The following is a 17,865-nucleotide window of genomic DNA, read 5'->3' as shown; positions in this document are numbered from 1 at the left end:
CAAAAGACAATTAGGCACTTTTCCATTGCTGACTGAGTAGCGGTCAAATATGCTTGTTTTCATTGTCGATTTATATTTAGAAGTTAAGTGACATAAACACTGCTGCCAGGCTCACTTTCCTCAGTACCTAATGGAAAATAATTTAAACAAAGTGTAAAAAGTTTACCTGATGTATCCTTTTTAATGTGATTTTCACTGGTGTTTCTTTTTGGATTATTAATCACATCAACCCAAGCAAGACATCTCCTTGTAAACCAGCTCTGTTCTTGGTGTGTGTGAAACAATGCCTGAGCACTGAGAAGAAGTGTTATAACAATTTAGAAATGTGGTGGCCTGCCTCCGTCAGAGAGTATTTTTTTATTTTCCAAAAACATGTACACCCAAACACTCCATTCCAGTATGGCTCATTTAATAGGACTTTGAAGTTAAATAGATAGTTAAAAATTGACGTTGAAGAGCTTTACTCAGAAAAGACACTAAAGTATATTTTTTCTGAAAACTATAAATAGTAGGTAAACACGGGTGAGCTGTAAAGGCAAAAGTAAAAGTAAGTTCCATGTTGAAATGCAGAAAGAACGTAATGTTTTGGCAGTTAAGCCTTCTTCTGGTGTCACACCTTGTCACCCACGAGCATTTAAGAAATACTAAACTTTTCCACAGTTAAAATGTTTAATTCTACGCTTTAATATTGAACACCTCTGCGATGAGAACAGACATTACACTATTTTAATAAAGAATAATTAAGAATTTCTGAAGATTTTAAAAAGAAAATAAAAAATAGAATGCTGTTTCTTAAAGGGGAAGATTTTTACACACTTACATCTACCATTAATATTTCAATATATGTATTAATTATGCATATTAATTTCAACATTACTTTTAAATCACCTGCACAGTTAGTTACGTTACTTTGATTTGAAAGCAAACAATGCACAATTATCAGTATTCAATTATTTCTATTGTACAAATTCATTTTTGTATGAATTGTATAGATTCTTTAGAAATAATCATGAGTTGTGTACTTTTCTCCGTGAGCTACAAGTTTATATTGTTTCAGCTTGTTTTGACCCTTGGAAGTAGCCCTTTCATGTGGTTAAATCTCAGTTTGTTGATAATTTTAAAGCTTTCAGATTATACATATATATCACTACATTGTACACAGGTTGCAAAATCACAAAAGCTCTATTTAAAAAAACAACAACAACAACAACAACAAATTTGTACAAATATTTACCAGAGAAAAATTTCCAGACACTGGCTACAATATGTTTAATGTAAGAGAACTAGATTAGCAGTTCAACCTAAAAATGTATCCAAAAAATCCCGTAGTATGTGATCCTTCATAAATTATGTCATTTGTTGCTTTGATGTAATAAGAACAGCCCCGTGACAGAGCCAGACCCAGCCTTTCACCTTAACTGCTTGAAGCATCTATCTGCACAATGCTCCATGTGAAATGCTGTATGTGATTAAGAATTAAACCATTCACAGGAATGTTTCACAGATACAGCCATTTCAATTAAAGAATGCGGTACCGCACATTCCAGCCGTTTTCCTGACGTCCATCTTCCCTGTCTCTATTTGTCGGAGGTGGCTTCATTATGTCAACTTCAAAGCGGAGTTTTTGTTCAATTTTTGTTTCCCTCGGGAAAAACAGTTCAGTTATTTTTTTCAGCCAGAGTCATTGCAAAGAACGGGTGAGAACGGTCTGTTTGCCCATGTACAGTACGTAAAACACGGACCTGACAAGTAAACAAAATGCATCTCCACGCGGGCTGGCTTCTGAAACTATGTACAGCAAATACAGAATGATCATCAGCGTGCTTTAAAGGTCCGCTGATGCTCTGATATACATGACATGACAGGCCTGATAAGTAGCCTGATTAATCCAGTGACGGGGGATGTCCTTCGCCTCAACTCTCACACTTCAGAGCTACCCAACGCGGGGCTGGAAAAGTTTGTCGTGATTAAACTGTGAGTGACGGGCGTGACTGTCACCGAGCCCTTGGAGCTCTTCTGCATACTGACGATGTCGCCGCTGGTCTGTCCCAGCTCGGGCTTGCGGAAGATGCCCCTCATGGTGGCCTGGAAGTTGTTGGTGACGAAGCAGTAGACGATGGGGTCCATGCAGCTGTTGAGGCTGCTGAGGGTGACGGTGACGTGGTACACAATGAGGCTGATGTGGTGGGGCATGTCTGGGTAGACGTAGACCAGCACCTGCCGGACGTGGAAGGGGGTGAAGCAGATGGTGAAGATGACCAGCACTGTGATGAGGAGCTGGACGGCCCGCATTCGACGTTCCCGGCTTTGCTGCATCAGGTTGGGGTTGGCCAGGGCGCACATGATGCGGATGGTGAAGATCACAATGATGACCAGGGGCAGGAAGAACTCAAAGACGGTCAGGACTAAGAGTTTGGAGAGGCAGCAGGCGGCGTATTTGATGGCCGTGGTCAGGATGGAGTAAGTGACCACGATGGCAAAGAGCCAGATGAAGATACAGATGCCTTTGGCGCAGTTGGGGTTCCTCCACTTGCGAGAGGCCTCGACCTGCACAATGGCCAGGTAGCGGTCCACACATATGCAGGTGAGGAAGAGGATGCTGCAGTACATGTTGACAAAGTAGCTGAAGATGTGCACGAAGGAGCAGGTGAGGCACTCCCCTCCGCTGTAGTACATTGCGATGCGGGTGGGCAGGGAGAGGCCCACCAGGAGGTCGGTGATGACCAGGTTGATGGTATAGATGACGGACGTGGTCTTGGGCTTGGTCCGGAAACAGAAGACGTACAGGGCCAGGCTGTTGAGGAGGATGCCTACCAGGAAGATCACAGCATTGATGACCACCAAGGCTATCCACAAGCTGTAGAAGTCATTGTAAAGCCCCTCATCCAGGTGCGCCAGCTTGTGTAGGTACGGCTCCTTGTGGAGGTGAGAGCTGAAGTTTGCTGTAGGCACAGTTGTTACATTAACACGCAGTGGGTCTTTCGTCAAGAAGGACTCCATCCCCCTCTTAATTATACTTCAACCTGAAAAACAACAGGCATAAGGAGTCAATGTCAATGAGACAGTGAATTAGCTCCATCCCAAGTGTCCTCCTGGGAGCAATGAAGAACATCTTATTACAATGAAGATCTCTTTGATTTTCTATTTATTTAGCTATTCTAAAGCCCTGACACTGACATTATCTTTCCAACACATTAATAAAGTATTTACCCGTTTGCTGATCTTGGATCACTACAGAGGCAAGAAGATCTGGGTAGCAACCACTGTCAACCAAAAACGGTAAATCCTTTGGCATTTGAAACTTATCTTTGAGTTAAAGCTGATAGTGTCTTTCTGAAACACTTTGCACAGTCACGTGAGTGAGCGGATTCATAGCTGTCGCAAATGCTGTGCTTCTCTCTTTCACTCATGGAGACTTCCTAATTTTGTTGCAGTGTTGCTTCCTCTTTGCTGTCGCTTATGAGATCTCCAGCACGTGCCTCTTAGTGGTAATAGGACCTTTTTTGTCCAATGGCTTACACCACCCCTCCACTCTTAAAGTATGTTTCTAATCTTCAGTCAGAATGGACAGCACAGGCTGATGTGTTCTCTAGTGCTGTCATAATTAGTGTCGGACTTTGAGTAGTTTTATTCATTGTGTATTTGGTCAAGATGGGCTCTTTTAAAATCCAACTGATCCTTAGAAAACAAATGATCTTTGTTACTGTATTCAGATTTACAGACTCGGGTAAACTATGGTAGAATTGCAGGAGGATGTTGTTGGCAAAAGTATTTAAAAGATGAAGTTTTAAATTATTGTGCATCTTGCTAGGATTAGCACATGCAGTGCTCCTGAATAACATAAAATAAACATTCCCATTCCAGAAAGATGTTCAGGTGTCAACCTGACGTTTAGCAAAAAACAAAATCTAATTCTCACTTCATCTCATGAGATCTCTAAATTCCTTTGTTATTCAATTTTTTGTTAACTGTAACTTGAGCTTCACAATACTTTTTCTATCTTGACCTTCATGCTGACATTTCATGTTCGTCTGCTTATTGGTTTAATTAGACGCAGGACCACCATTTTGGAAAATTTCCAACACTGTGTCGAAACGTCCCTTAAGGAAGAAGAGTGAAATGACAAGAATATCTGTCATGCAATATGCAGTAAAGTTCCTGTATCCACCCGTGTGTCCTCAATTACACAACTCTGATTGTGACACGATATGTCTATTTTCACACCAGCTGGAAAGCCTTACGCACAGTTGATCTGAAAAATCGAACTATCTGTACTCCTTGTGTTATCTATTTAGCATATATCCATATGACCTTCACCAAAGAGGGTGGAAAATAACCTCCTGTAATTTAACTCTAGGCGACAGGAGATGAAACGATACGTGTCCTATAACACATTCGTTAAGCCTTAAGAGCATCCTATGAATAATATTTTAACTGGTACTTGAAGACATATTTTAGTAAACATCAAGTCTTATATCTGGAAATCATATCTGAAAGTAGTTCACAGACAGACAGTACTTTGCAGTGTACTGCAAAGTTTTTGATGTTCTTTATTTTGGCTTTCCTTCTGTTGGTAGTTTAACTGCTAAATTTCAGTAGTAAGCGTCAGACAACACTGAGCTTCTGTCTGAGTTGGTTTAGATTTTCTGCCCTCTGTTGTGACATTACCTCGTTTGCTCGTGTGAGGGTCAAAAGGATGGTAATGACCCGCATTTACGTAAAAACAAATGAATTCTTCCAGGAGTACCATGACACTTTCAGTGCTTAGTTTTAATTTGGAAACGTAAGCAATACAGCTGTTAATTCATTGAGTAAGAGTCATCTTCATTTCATACATTTTGACAAAGAAGAAAATGGGGATATTCTGCATGCACCTTAAAATTGTGTATGTACTGCTTTTTATGGTTCCTAAGAGGAACGTTTTTTTTTCATCAGAAATGCTGTCTGTTGTCTTTATACTGTATCTTGGTTTCCAGGAACAGACTAAGACAATAATGCAGGATGAGATCATCATGACAAAGTGCTGGCTGTTAGGGCATTGTGTGTGTTCACTGGAAGACTTGGACAGACTCCACTCTCCAGAGCTTGCGCTGGTGCTCATGAAAACTGGTAACAGCAACTCAAATCCAACTCAATCACCTCTAGCATGTGCTGGGCCAGAGCCGATAACCTCTTAGGTCCTTTGACTTTCTGTGCTGAGCACTTTGACGGCACTGCGGACAACTTTGGCAATTAATCAGTCACACGTGTGACTTCTGGAAGTGGCTCCTGGTTTTTAAAGTTTATTTTCTCAACAGAAATACATTTTTTCAAATTCTTATTCAGGTGGAAAGAGAACAACTTGCTTTTAACTTTTTAATATTGTTTTTACTTCTCATTATTGCTCTAATTCAATATCATCAGTGTTGTTAATGCTAATGTAGCTGTTCTAATGGCGTACACAGACATTTTCTTGTTGGCGCAAATCATCATACTGATTTAAGTAAAGTTACTGTTTCCCTTTTAGTTTATTTAGAAATTCTCATAAAAACAACAAAAAAGTAGGAAAGGAAAACCATCCGAGATTGTATTATATGTCACATTCGTATGTTTATAAACAAACAGACTCTCATACGACCAAATTAGTAGTGCAAACGTTACAACACAAACACATACTGTACAAACTATGTGTTTGTTCCTGATTATCTGTTAAGATACACAGGGGTAATGAGCTGCAGCATTTGACCCCTGTTTCTAAGCTGTCAAGCAGCAAAAGAAAAAAACTCTGCTTCAATTTATAACAAACGTGTGATAATCCCAAAGAAAGTACTGGCGCAGCCCGTGATTTGCTATTTTGACGATGAACTGGATGATTTCCAGTAGGGGTTTTCAAGATGTCATTGCCTACTTAGACTATTTATATAAGAGCACAGGCTTAGAGAAAGAGGGTTCGGAGAGACAATGCAAGCAGTGGAGTCCTGGGCAATGTTTCTCTCTCTCTCTGGAAGCTCTTGTTTAATTCGTGGCAAGATTTATTCTCCTGTTTATAATAATGGAACGAAAGGCAACGCTTGAGGATGTACGCCTTTTGATCTATGTGTGGAAATCCATATCTGCCGTTTGTAATTTACCAAATTAGGGAACAACGGTGAGAGAGGCTTCTGAAGTCAGAGGAAGGAGGCAACGGACCATATCAAACCCTGCTCACAGCAGAGGGCATTCCAGCCCATTTTTGAAGGTTAGATGAGCCCCTTGACTGAAAACCATATTATTTAAACCATGTATGAATTCATTTCATTGGTTTCCATAATGATGAATCTATCCTTTCACCGGACACCGCAATGTTTCTCATTAACAATGCATTAAACGTATTTAAAGTTGGAAAATGCATATGTATTAAATTAACTGTAAAGAGATTGTTGCCCTTTGCAGTTTCCGGATATTTCACGCCTTTCGGTTGTGGCTTGACGTGTTCAGCAACTAGTACTACCGCAAATGCCGCTTCTAAAAGAATAAAAATATTTAATATTAGGAAATGGGGAAGTATCTAAAAACAGACTTTTCACTGGTCAGTGTTTCTCTGTCTTTCTTTCTCTATCTCTGTCTACGATTGTTGGCCTTAAATTGTGAAGTGGCTCACTTCCTGACACAGTTACAATCAGCTTTTAAGAAAAAGATTCTTGATTTACCATTTAAAAAACAGAATCGATCATAAAACTACATGAGTTAAACATTAAGATCTACTAACAGTTGTTGAAATGTAATCCCTATTTAAAAAGCAGCATAAGAATGATTTTTTTTAATTGCAATTAAGTGACAGTTGTGTCGTTAATTTAAATATTTTGACACAAGTATCCTTATAGCTTCTCTGATCACATTCTTCTTTGGTCTCTTACAAAAACACAACTGACCCAAAAGGGACACACAGTTGCACCTCAAATGCGCAGTTCGAAGTTGTCGAAGGAGATAGAAGTAACTCACTTGCGTAATGCCAGGGAATATGCTAATATAATAATACTGACCTGTTAAAATAAAACGTCGCTGCTTTTCAACACCCAAACAGAAAAGATACAGGTTGTTATTACCACTTTTTTAAAATCTGGACTATGGCAAAAGAAACGCTAATGTTTACACGTCAATAGCAATTTGTGAAATATGTAAAACAACCCAGTAATTAAGATAAATCATAATCAAATTATATCACAAAGGAATGAAGTTACTCCAAAGTTTTCCTTACTTTTTTTTGTGAGATCCTATTATATTTTCAATACAAAATATATTTTCTATTTAGAAGGCCTAGTAGGTAGCTACACAGACAATTTGCAGTGAAAGAAGACATGAATTAAGCAGTGGACATACATGTGGAATTAACACCTTGTAAGCGGGATAACAATAAAGATATAAATAATTATTCAAAAATATACAAATGAATTATCTACTATATATATACAGTATAATATATATAATTATATAGTATTATTTGGCTTCTTTTCTCAGTGGTGAGATGCCTTAAAATGGAATTGCACCTTTTGTGAATCAATGCAAGATTCCTGACAACTGACACACACTGAAGAGAGAGAACTGACTCCAGATTTCAATTTGATTTTGTTTGTTTTGTCCTGTCTTTATAAGGTTCACCTCACAGAAACAGAAACAGAGGGAATACCTCTGCAAGGGCTACATTCACATTGTGCCTGACCAACATTGAATAAATCAGTAGAATTGGGTTGTTAAGAAATTGAGCAGGGGAATGAATTTGCATGGTTCAGATATTTTACGTTTCTCTTCTCTGCCGAACACTGATACAGCATTTTTTTTTTTCACCTAGATGGTGATAAACGAAAGTTTTTTTTTATCAACAGCCAACAGCAAGTCACAGAGAGGGTTTTGCTTTGAGAACACAAGAGGTCCCTATCTCACACTGTTACTCAACACCGCCTGACTAAAAAGCTTCTGTAAAAATCATTAGAATAAAGATTTGTGTTTTATGTATAGGAATCTGGACTATATGATAAAACTTTGTCCGAATTCTCAGATTTTTTTTCCTTCCAAAGAGCTGTGTTTTACACACACAGTTTGTATGTTACAAAAACATACAAACAGTACAAATTAACATTACATTAAAAATAAATCTAACATTTCATAAAGGACATCAATCCGTACATAGTCATTATGCAGTGCTCCTACATTAATCCACGTTGTTTTACTAGAATCTTAGGTTTATGAATCCTAGTCTTTCTTTGACTGAAAATTCAAACCAGAGTGTGGTTTTAAAATATCAATAATATTTTGTTATTAAAACAAAAATGTATTTGATGGTAACTCATACTTGAATTTAAATATATACTTAGAGTGAAAACATATTCCTTCTGTCAAAATAATCTATAAAGATTGTGATGAAGGCCAAAATAAAAAAAAACAATTTATAATGTATTTAGTGATATGATATTAAGCAAAGAAATTGATTACCTATACTATTTTAAACAAAAAACTAGCTGAAACATTTCGTGTGAGCAGGAATTACAATATAACATGCTGTATCTCAACAAGTAAATTGTGACATAATGATTATCAAGTAAAACAAAGCACGAATCATCTAATCAATTCTTGTGAACTGTGAATAGTACAGTTCATTTCTAAAGATACAAGGATAATGAGAGGATAGTAATGATTATTGACCAAAGTTTAAAAGGCTTGTTATAAACTTACGATGAGAAGAAAAGACAATGAGGCTTCCCAAGGAGCAGAGCAATCCCTATTATTAAGAACAAGTGAAGTAGTGGCAGCATCTGCAAGTCATGCACCCTACTTTACAAAGTTACAAGTGAAACTCCCCAGCTACGTGACGCTACGTCAAACATCTGTCGAAGCAGGACCTTCCTTAAAAATTTGAACTTTCATTAAAAAACCTTGTGAGTTCAAACCTTACAGGGACCAGGAAGCTGTGGAAGGATTTGCTAGAATCTGGTTCATGGGCTCCCAGGAGAGCAGTACAGCGATACCAGAACAAGAAACACATTGAAGAGCACAGTGTGGCCACTTTTCAAGAAACATCCCCGCCAGCTGATAGGGGCTTTGACAACTTCTTGTTGTCTGAACGGCAAAGAAATGTGCTGGATTTTGAAAATTGAAATGCAGAGACAAAAATGAAGGGCCAACAAGGAAAAGTTCATTGTGTGTCCTCGCGTAGACATGCCTTAGATCTAGCTAATCGGGAAATGGAAATGTTTGAGTGTCTTAAACATACCTACTGCAAATGCAGCAACCTGCTAAGACATACATGTGACTGAAAGGAAACTTTATTGTCGTAGACTAATCTCATGCAGCTCCATCTTTCACTGCTGCCACAAATAGAAGTGCTCAAAAGGTTGGCAGCAGAAATTTTAAAAAATACCCGTGACCATAACTAATTTTATATTCTCTTCCGTATTGTACAGATCCTATTCTAAAGAATGCGTAACTATAACATTCTCAATATTCATTTTGTTACCTTAAAGCACTTTTTATCCTTCGTCCTGGTTCCACTCAGGCTACAGATTGCGTTTCTTGTTCACACTTGCAATAAAGGTTTTGTAAATGGCTTGTGTTGAAATGTAGGGAAATTCTGCTTTCTGGTTCTTGGTTTGAACCCTGACACATTTTGTGACGACAATCTTTGTTTTAGGTGTTGCTCGTTTGATACATTTTGTCCAACTCTAAAATTGTTATGTTGAAGCCTTAAGAAAACATATACTGTATTACCAGGAAGGAAGTTAAAACATGTTACACAATTAATTACCTGAAACAAGACGTGTAGGATCAAAAACACGTTCAACCAAAGTGAAGTAAAAGCACTTTGGTATAACACGTCTTTTTACAATGCCCATGAAAAGGGAAAATAATGATGGGGCTAGGGAAGAATTCAGTAGTAGTAAAATTACTTACAAGACACTGTCTACGTGTGTGCAGTACTATATAAGAAAAAACATTCTAGCTTTGGTATAAATTAACAGAAATCAGGATATTACAAAAAGCAGCCTAAGAACTGAGCCAGAAAAATGAGTATGAGCAAGGCAAATTGTCCTCACAAATCCTAAATTTCTGAAACTTTGAGCTGTTGATTCATATTTTGTCAAATTTTAAGCACAAGATCAACAAACCCAAAAATATGTTACAAAATATTACTAGAAGAGATTAATTTTGTAAGATACAATTATCTCTTCTTCTTTATTTAATACAAAAAATCACAGGTGAAGGGAAAAGGGTTCATCCTCAACAGTCAAGTATCAATCGACACATACAACCTCTGTCCTTTATGCAAGTCACTCACAAAATAAGAGATGGCAAATTCCAGATTTTAGCCGATTATACATGGTGGTGAAGTAGCACAACAGTGTTGTTGTGAGATGGGGCAGCATCTCTTCCGCTATGGACGAAAGTATTAGCCTTCAACGCATTTCCAGACGTGATGAAAGTTCTGGTTTTTGACTCTGCAGAAAATAAACTGTGTTGTCTTCTGTAAAAATAATTCTGCCAGATTCGACTCCAGTGTCAGAAACATTCAGCAGCTGAAAGGTTAAAAACCCTGGCAAAACAGCATGAGAGGACGGTTTGTGCTCGCTGATAAACTGTTTTTTTTCCTACACAACTGCAAGACATTAGAAATGACAAACCATATTTCAATATTAAAATTGCTACTCATCTAAAAATGGAAGGGAAAGGTTTGCAAAGTCAGCTTGCAGTGTGAGAGAGTTCATGCTCTCTTTTAGACATTGTTTCCCTCCCCTTTGCATTCTTTGACACAGCTTTTACTGCACGGCAAGAACTCACAATAAACATTTACTACACTGGATGGACTTTGTGGCTTCTTTAGAATAAGGTTAGAAGAGTCTCAGAAGAGAAAGCTGTAGCAAGGAGGGACATAAATTATTTTAGTGTTTGGTTTGGATTAATTGTGTTTTGCCAAACAAATTTCCTTATTAAATGATGCACGTAATATCTTCTGAACACTCAGCTATTTATGTTGCACAGATGGTGAAAAAGAATTAAACAGAAGAATAAAGAAAATAGAAACAAGAGTATCAGCTGTGCATTGCACATGCTTTAAGAAGTACTGATCTGATTTCGCTGAATTCCTACTGCCTAGGACATCCAGCTGCTTTGTTTTTACCCCAGCATGGAAAATTAAAGACAGGATCTTTTCATCAATTAGGGGAAACATTCTTAAATGAAGCATTGCTTTAACAGAAAAAAAAACAACTGTTACAAGTTTTGATCAATTTCCAGTGTTAAGAATGCATTACACCATTTCGGTTGTCTTAAGGTGTTTTCAGCAAGGCATTCATGCACTGAAAAGAATTCAAGGAACGAGCTTGCCTCCAGATACCTGACCATGTGGTTACAGTAGTTTTATTCCCTTAAATGTATTTATTACAGTTCAAATTCTTATTCTTCAGCTAAAAGTAGCAGAATCATTCGGCAGTTTGCAGAGCTGTAGCCAATAGAGAAGTAAATTTTTAATTTTAATCATTTTAGACCTGTTCTGTTCTTTACCCCTCTGCTCCTACTTTATTCTAATCCCCCATCTACTGTCTCCTCGTTTTGTGTTTTCTCATTGTGCATAAATTGTGTATTATGTTATTGTTGTCGTCATTCTGTAAAGCACTTTGAGATGCCGCCTTTAGAGGTGCTATATAAAATAAAACGTTTATTATTATTATTAATATTTTTAAAGATTCTTTCTTTAGGTCAGAACAGAGATGAAGAAGAACTGAAAACAAAAGAAATACAGACACCTGATGGAATGGCTTTCCAGGTCCTGTATGTTATATTCCACAGGAACATAAAAAGTGCTTGCAAATGAGAGGGGGTCCTTTTGGAAGCCTGAGTATGTGGTAGCTAAGTGACCTGATGTTTCTTGAAATAAGAGGTACTATTGGCTTCGTCAGCATCTCTGGGTAGTTCGCCTCAGACTCCCACATTCTGCAGCTCTAAAAACGTCCATTGAGTCGACTTTGCCAGTTTTTTTGATTATTAGACTTGAATACTTGAATCAGGTTCTCCTGTGTTTTCTGTTCAAGACTAAAAACTTCAAAATCATTTAGCCTCCCCATGTCATTTGCCCCTCTGTCATTTACAGCTATATATCTGTAACATTATCTTTAGCTTTTTTATTTATTTGTTTCTAACTTGGTTTCACAGACTCATTTCACAGCAACAAATAAAAACATCCACTATGGCTGATTCTTTGCTTCCTTTTTTGAAATTAGTTGCTCCTCATACCACAAAGGAAGCAATTATAGCAAAAGTGGAAGAAAGTGCAAGGTTGACTTAATAACACTGCTTCTGCTGATAAGGCAAACAGATCAATTAACAAGGAAATGAAGCTAACAAAATTAAGCTCGGTTAACCTCAATTTTAATTTAACAACTACCAAGGAACATCAGCATCAGCACTTCCAAACTGGAAACATATTCTTCCACTGTTTTGGTAGATGACTATGGGGTTATTTCACATGATATAATCAAATACAAAAGTTCTGCCTCTCCTGTCCTGAACAATTTAAAAAGGCATGATGCAAAAGTGATTGTTAAATGCTTGAAACAGAAAATTGTACAGACACTGTTTAGATTTCCCTTTTTTCCTTGGACATATGGTTTATCTTTGAAAAAAATGCTATATGTAGGAGAATATTAAATTAAAACTTAATACATATTTATCTGTGCCTTTCTCCATCTACCTATAACTGAAGCCAAAGTTGCACTTTATTTATAAAGGAACTGCATAGATTCTGAAGATGTGTTTCTGCTCAGCATGAGCTAAATTCAATCCAGACATGATAACAAATCCATTGGTATCAAGCCTGGCAAGAATGAAGCTTTCAGGAAGATGTTTTATTCAAGGAAAGTTCTGTTCCTACCTTAGTGCTGTGTGATTTTGTAAACTGTTGCCCAGGCTGTAGTTTGGACAGAAGTTTGCTTCCACTGGAATTCCAATGGAATTGATGTAATTCCTTGACTTAATTGTCTTGCACTGATGACTGGTTGACCCTGTTGTTCTGACTACTGTTCTTTTCTATCGGCTAGTCTCCACTTTAAAATAAAGTCTCCAATGGGAACGCATGCAGTGCTCTCTCCAGTGCTGTAAATCTTCCCTCTACCCGTTTTATTCAGAGAAGGATCTCCTCACAGTCCCAGTGAGCTGTACCAGCTGCAGCAACAGAAGTCTCTCTCTCTGCCTCTTGCAGAATCTGGAATGGCCAAATCTACTCCAGCTTTATCCCCCAGCTCTAGACACTTGAAGAGGAACTAAATGTTACCAGGTTTTTCTTTAACAGTGACGTCATGTGGTTTCAAAGTTTTGCTTACAGCAGGCATGGTTTAATTAAAAAAGGCCAGGGAAGGGATACATTTAAAGAAGAAAGCAAATCCCAAACCATTTTTTGGACCTTTCTTGTTTCAGATGCAGATAGTAAATCAAAGAGTTTGTGTTTGTGTTTAATTAAAGCAAATACTAATAGCACACACTCGATGCTTTCATTAGGAATGATTATTAAAATAGTTTGAGGAGTGTGAAAAAATATCTGGCATATAAAACACAGATTCTCCAATCCCTCAGCTCTATCAGAGGAACTTCATTTGAAATTGACAGTTTTGTTGTTACACTACCATGCTCAGCTGTCACTAACAGATACGGTATGTAAATTACAAGGACTGAAGGGATTCACCTCTTCCATGACAAACAAGCGTCTATATGTCTTATCAGGACTGTCATTAGGACAAACAGGAGCCTCACCTGCTATTAGGTAAAAGTCCACCGGAAGCAGCCTGCCAGTGTCACTATCGCACTCCATTCGCAATCTGTCTGTGCATGATCTTTTCTTTTAACTGCTGGGACTCTTATAGTACACGGCTGGGAATGGGTGTCCTTTCTCCTGGAATGTGCCAATAAAATTGCAGAAAGACATGGACAAAACAAAGGCTAAAACAAAGATAACAAACAGAAACAAAAAAACTGGGATACAGAAACCGTTGAGCCGAAAATAGCAGCCTAGCTTATTCCACAGTATATTACTTTTTATTTAGTACAATACAAGCCATGGAAAGAGGTGATATTTTTAATCTGATGATATAATAGTTGCAGTATAATAATTATGTAACTTCTCAGGCTTTGTTCCTTCTTTTCAAATTACTTTTCAGACTACACAGACTTCTCCAAACTCTTGACAAAACAAAAACAGAAACCTTTTCAGTTTCTTAATGGCCCGTTTAAACCAGACCATAGCTTGGATACCCTGGGCCTTTTCTCTTGTTGATAAAAAACTACAATAAATTCTGAAAAAAAACAAAGTTTTTAAAGCATAAGTGTTAATGGTATGCTTTTTCTCAGTACATCGCCTGCTTTGTCTTGCATTATTTGATACTTCAAGGCAAGTATAAATCCTAGCTGAAGTTTATAACAGGCTTAGCATTATGTTTGTTTATAACTATTGGAGAGGAATTATTACATACTAGTACTGTACTCTGATTTATTTAGGAAAAGAATTGTATAGTCTAGACACACGTCAGAACACTTGACACTTCTTTGGAAAGCTCTTAGCAGAAAACACTACTAAGACAGTGTAAGAACTTGGGATTTGCTCTAGGGGGTCAGCAGAGACAAACTTGGGGTGCAGTTGTTTTGGAGGGATAAGACTGAAGGAGTCTTTCTAGTGGAGATGCAGAGCAGTTGTACAAATGATTTTGGCTGCTGGTAAAAATGTGAAAATATTTGCAATGGTAGGCATGCTTAGGCAACTGATACAGTAATACATTGTCCTTCTACTGATGTTAGTATGGCAACCTTTTATGGATATTGCTCTTTGAAGTTTGTTATCTCAACAAATAAGTAGTATGGACAGCCGGGCATACTGGTTCAACATGTTATCATGTTCAATTTAATACCCTGATGTTGTTTAGAATAAATGTAAAAGCTTCACAGATGCACAAAAGTTGCTACCTCTTCCTATACATGGCTATGAATCTGGTTTACTCAGTGAGAGGCCCATAGTACCCTCCTATGAATGTAAAAATGTAATGTGCGCTCATTCAGATTGTTCGCTTAACTACTGACAATAGCTTCCCAAATTTACTCCCAGATTTATTGCTTCATATAAACCTTTCACAATGCCTGTCCTGGAAAGAGAGCTATAAATGAACAGCACTTGCTTCAATAGACTTTATATCTAAATTCAGTAAAAATACACATCTTTTTACTTTGCACAGGTGCAGTACAATGCTGAGGTACCTGTTGGCAATATCTTTCCTATTCTTGTGGGACTTTTGCTTGGTAATTCATAGTTATCTGTAGATGACTGTCTTACCAGTTGTGTCTGGTAACACTTTATTTTGCGATGTCATACCTACTATTAAAAACTGAGCTGTATTTAAAAAACAGTTTTACCAGGCAAATGGTGTTTTTAAAGAGAAGTTTGGAGTGAGGGAGCACAAATTCTTATAATGTCCATTCCCACTCTGCTACACAATACAGTAAGTTTACAGTCTGCTGAGCACCTCTTTTGTGTTTCTTTCTCATGTTCTTTGTTTTGCACTCGCTAGAGTAGAGTCCCTTGTACTCATCTTTCATTTCTCCATTTTCCCTTCGGATTTCCCACCCTCCTTGCTCAGCTTCCTCAATATTGTGTCTTTATCGTCTTTCCAACATGACTCCACCTGGCGATGGAAACACAGTTCCCATCCTCCCTCCCAGCCCAACTACGGAATGCCTTCTTACATCTCCTCAAACAAACTGCCCTTTGAACCTCTGCATCTCCGTCCTCAAAACAATAACTGGCTCCTTGTGTTTCACATGATGTCCACATTTAATTTCTAGCTCCTGTGATGTCCTCAGCTTCCCTGGAGGTCTGGACCAACTATGGCCACCAGTTCCACTCCCCATTCCCCTTCAGTTTTCCCTCCTTTCCACAGTCTCTGCTCTCCCTCTCTTCCCCTTGCCCCCCTTCAGGTGAGGTGTCCAACCCACCCCACCTTTGGAAACGGCCCTCATTATTCTGCCTCTTTCCCTTCCCAATTCTCTTGTTGCCCCTTGGTTGCTGACCCTAGGGGGCAACTCAGTCGGCCCCATCAGTGTTAGTGCATGGCATCAGTCTGCTCAGGACCCGAGTGAATCGTTCCCAGCCCTCATCACCTGGTACCCCTCCCTTCCTTATAGGCATCTGCACATATACCGTTTAAACACACCTCATCATCGATCATCCTCCCTGCTTCGAAACCTTTCAGATCTCGCTAACTAACAAGGTTGCTCTCTAGTTCTCTCTTTCCTCTGTACTTTGCCATAATCTTTTCAAGTTTTTCTACAGGTGACTCTACCTGTTGAAGCAGCAGGACAAACCACTTAGCGCATGGCAGTCATCATCACTAATGTCTTTAAATCTAGGCTGATCTAAATTGTCTCTAGATCTCAGGCCTCAGACCTCATGATGTGTACACACAGGACAAATATTATTTTGCAGTCTGTGTCACTTTTTGCAGCCCAAAGCATTTTTTTCAATTGCAGAACTTTTCTACCGCCTTTTCCTTCACTTACACATTCTCCTCCATTCTTGGTGAATTACTTTCTCATTGACACAACACCCTGCTGAAGCTCTTTCAGCCATCACTGAACACACAGGCAGGACTGCCGTTCCCTCAGCCTGGCCAGTTTCACCAAATACACTTCACTATGCTTCACCTTTATGTCACATCGAATAGGATTTTGTCAAATTCCTGAATTCCTACATACGATTATGGAAATTACATAAATACTGAGTAAGTAGTGACTACATGCACTGGGAGTAACATTTATTACACTGTACTAATAAAATCAAAATTTGGAAAAAAAAAACTGTTAATGGACCTTATTTTCTTTAAACAGCACTGTTTCACAGTTGTATCCCTTGCGCTTGGCCTGTAAGTAATCAAGGCGAGTTGGACTACTGGGCGGAAGTTACTAATTATTAAGTATGAAACAAGAATAGGAGATCCATTTTTACAGAGCTGCTTCCACTTACAGTACAGTAATACTCATTGTCTTATTGTTTTTGTTCTGACCAAAGTAGTCAACAGTTAACTTCATTATTTTCTGACTTAGTCATACATAGATTTTATTTTCTTTAACAGTTGATTATGCAAAACATTCACTTCATTAAAGATACAGTTACTTAGAAATTGCCTCAGAGCCTAGCTAGAAGCATTACAATTATGTAGCTAAAATAAATATTTTGACTAACTATGCAGCTGAGACTTTGAGTGAAACAAAAGAGTAAGAGAACAGTACAGAAAGTATTGGTATTTTCTCCTATGTGGTTACAGATGGCAATATAAAAAAATATCCACCTAATTATACCTTTGCTTTGAAGGAACTATGGTGAATGTTGGTTACTATCCCTAAATTGAATGTAAATTAATAATTTAATCATGAATTTCTCGTATGTCATTGATGCATTAATTTAAATATGTTTACCTCAACTCTGATTGCAACGAAATATCCGGTGTACTGATGGCCGTAAAAATGTATCGCAATCATTTGAATTACTATCTCAGTGCTGTATTACTCAATAATTCTACAGCTATTGTGTCCCTGTAAAATATAGTTTAACTAGATAAAATTCTAACACATGAGCATTTCTAAGTGGCAGGCGATGACGAAATGTAAGAATTGGATTTCGAAATATATCACACGGGAGTCATTACGATTCGAGGAGTGGGGAAGCTGTGTCAGCATGCAGGCAGAGGTTAATTCGAGGTTGAAAAGTAAAAACCAAGAAAAGGCATAACATGTCGCCTCAAAAAGTTGTTTTTATCTTTCTGCTCTTTAGCTTGGAATTATGTGTTGGGTGGGACTGATCTTTCCACATTGTGTGATCAGATC

General features: G+C 38.0%; 1 protein-coding gene across 5 annotated transcripts; it reads right to left on the bottom strand.

Annotated features, from left to right (window-relative positions):
- Nucleotides 1–338: 338 nt before the first annotated feature.
- LOC148651476 (G protein-coupled receptor 20) lies at nucleotides 339–13,229 on the bottom strand. 5 transcript variants are annotated; one of them, XM_088601789.1, is made up of 2 exons: nucleotides 12,878–13,229; nucleotides 339–3,023 (listed from the first exon to the last, which is right to left on the bottom strand). In XM_088601789.1, the coding sequence occupies exon 2, from the start codon at nucleotides 2,998–3,000 to the stop codon at nucleotides 1,921–1,923; it is 1,080 nt and encodes a 359-aa protein (XP_088457915.1). In that variant the 5' UTR covers nucleotides 3,001–3,023; nucleotides 12,878–13,229; the 3' UTR covers nucleotides 339–1,920. The 5 variants fall into 5 exon arrangements, with proteins under 5 accessions (XP_088457915.1, XP_088457917.1, XP_088457918.1 ...); XM_088601791.1 differs by lacking the exon at nucleotides 12,878–13,229 and adding an exon at nucleotides 10,289–10,370; XM_088601792.1 differs by lacking the exon at nucleotides 12,878–13,229 and adding an exon at nucleotides 9,470–9,524.
- Nucleotides 13,230–17,865: the final 4,636 nt, after the last annotated feature.

Source organism: Lepisosteus platostomus, chromosome 12 (assembly GCF_059453375.1).
Source record: "Lepisosteus platostomus isolate fLepPlt1 chromosome 12, fLepPlt1.hap1, whole genome shotgun sequence".
In the NCBI taxonomy this organism is placed as follows: Eukaryota; Metazoa; Chordata; class Actinopteri; order Semionotiformes; family Lepisosteidae; genus Lepisosteus; species Lepisosteus platostomus.
Note: the sequence above shows the minus strand (reverse complement) of the source record. Positions and strands in the feature narration are given on the sequence as shown.

Bases quoted from the DNA above. Each gene is read 5' to 3' on its own strand.
- LOC148651476 (XM_088601789.1), bottom strand. From the start codon at position 3,000: ATGGAGTCCTTCTTGACGAAAGACCCACTGCGTGTTAATGTAACAACT.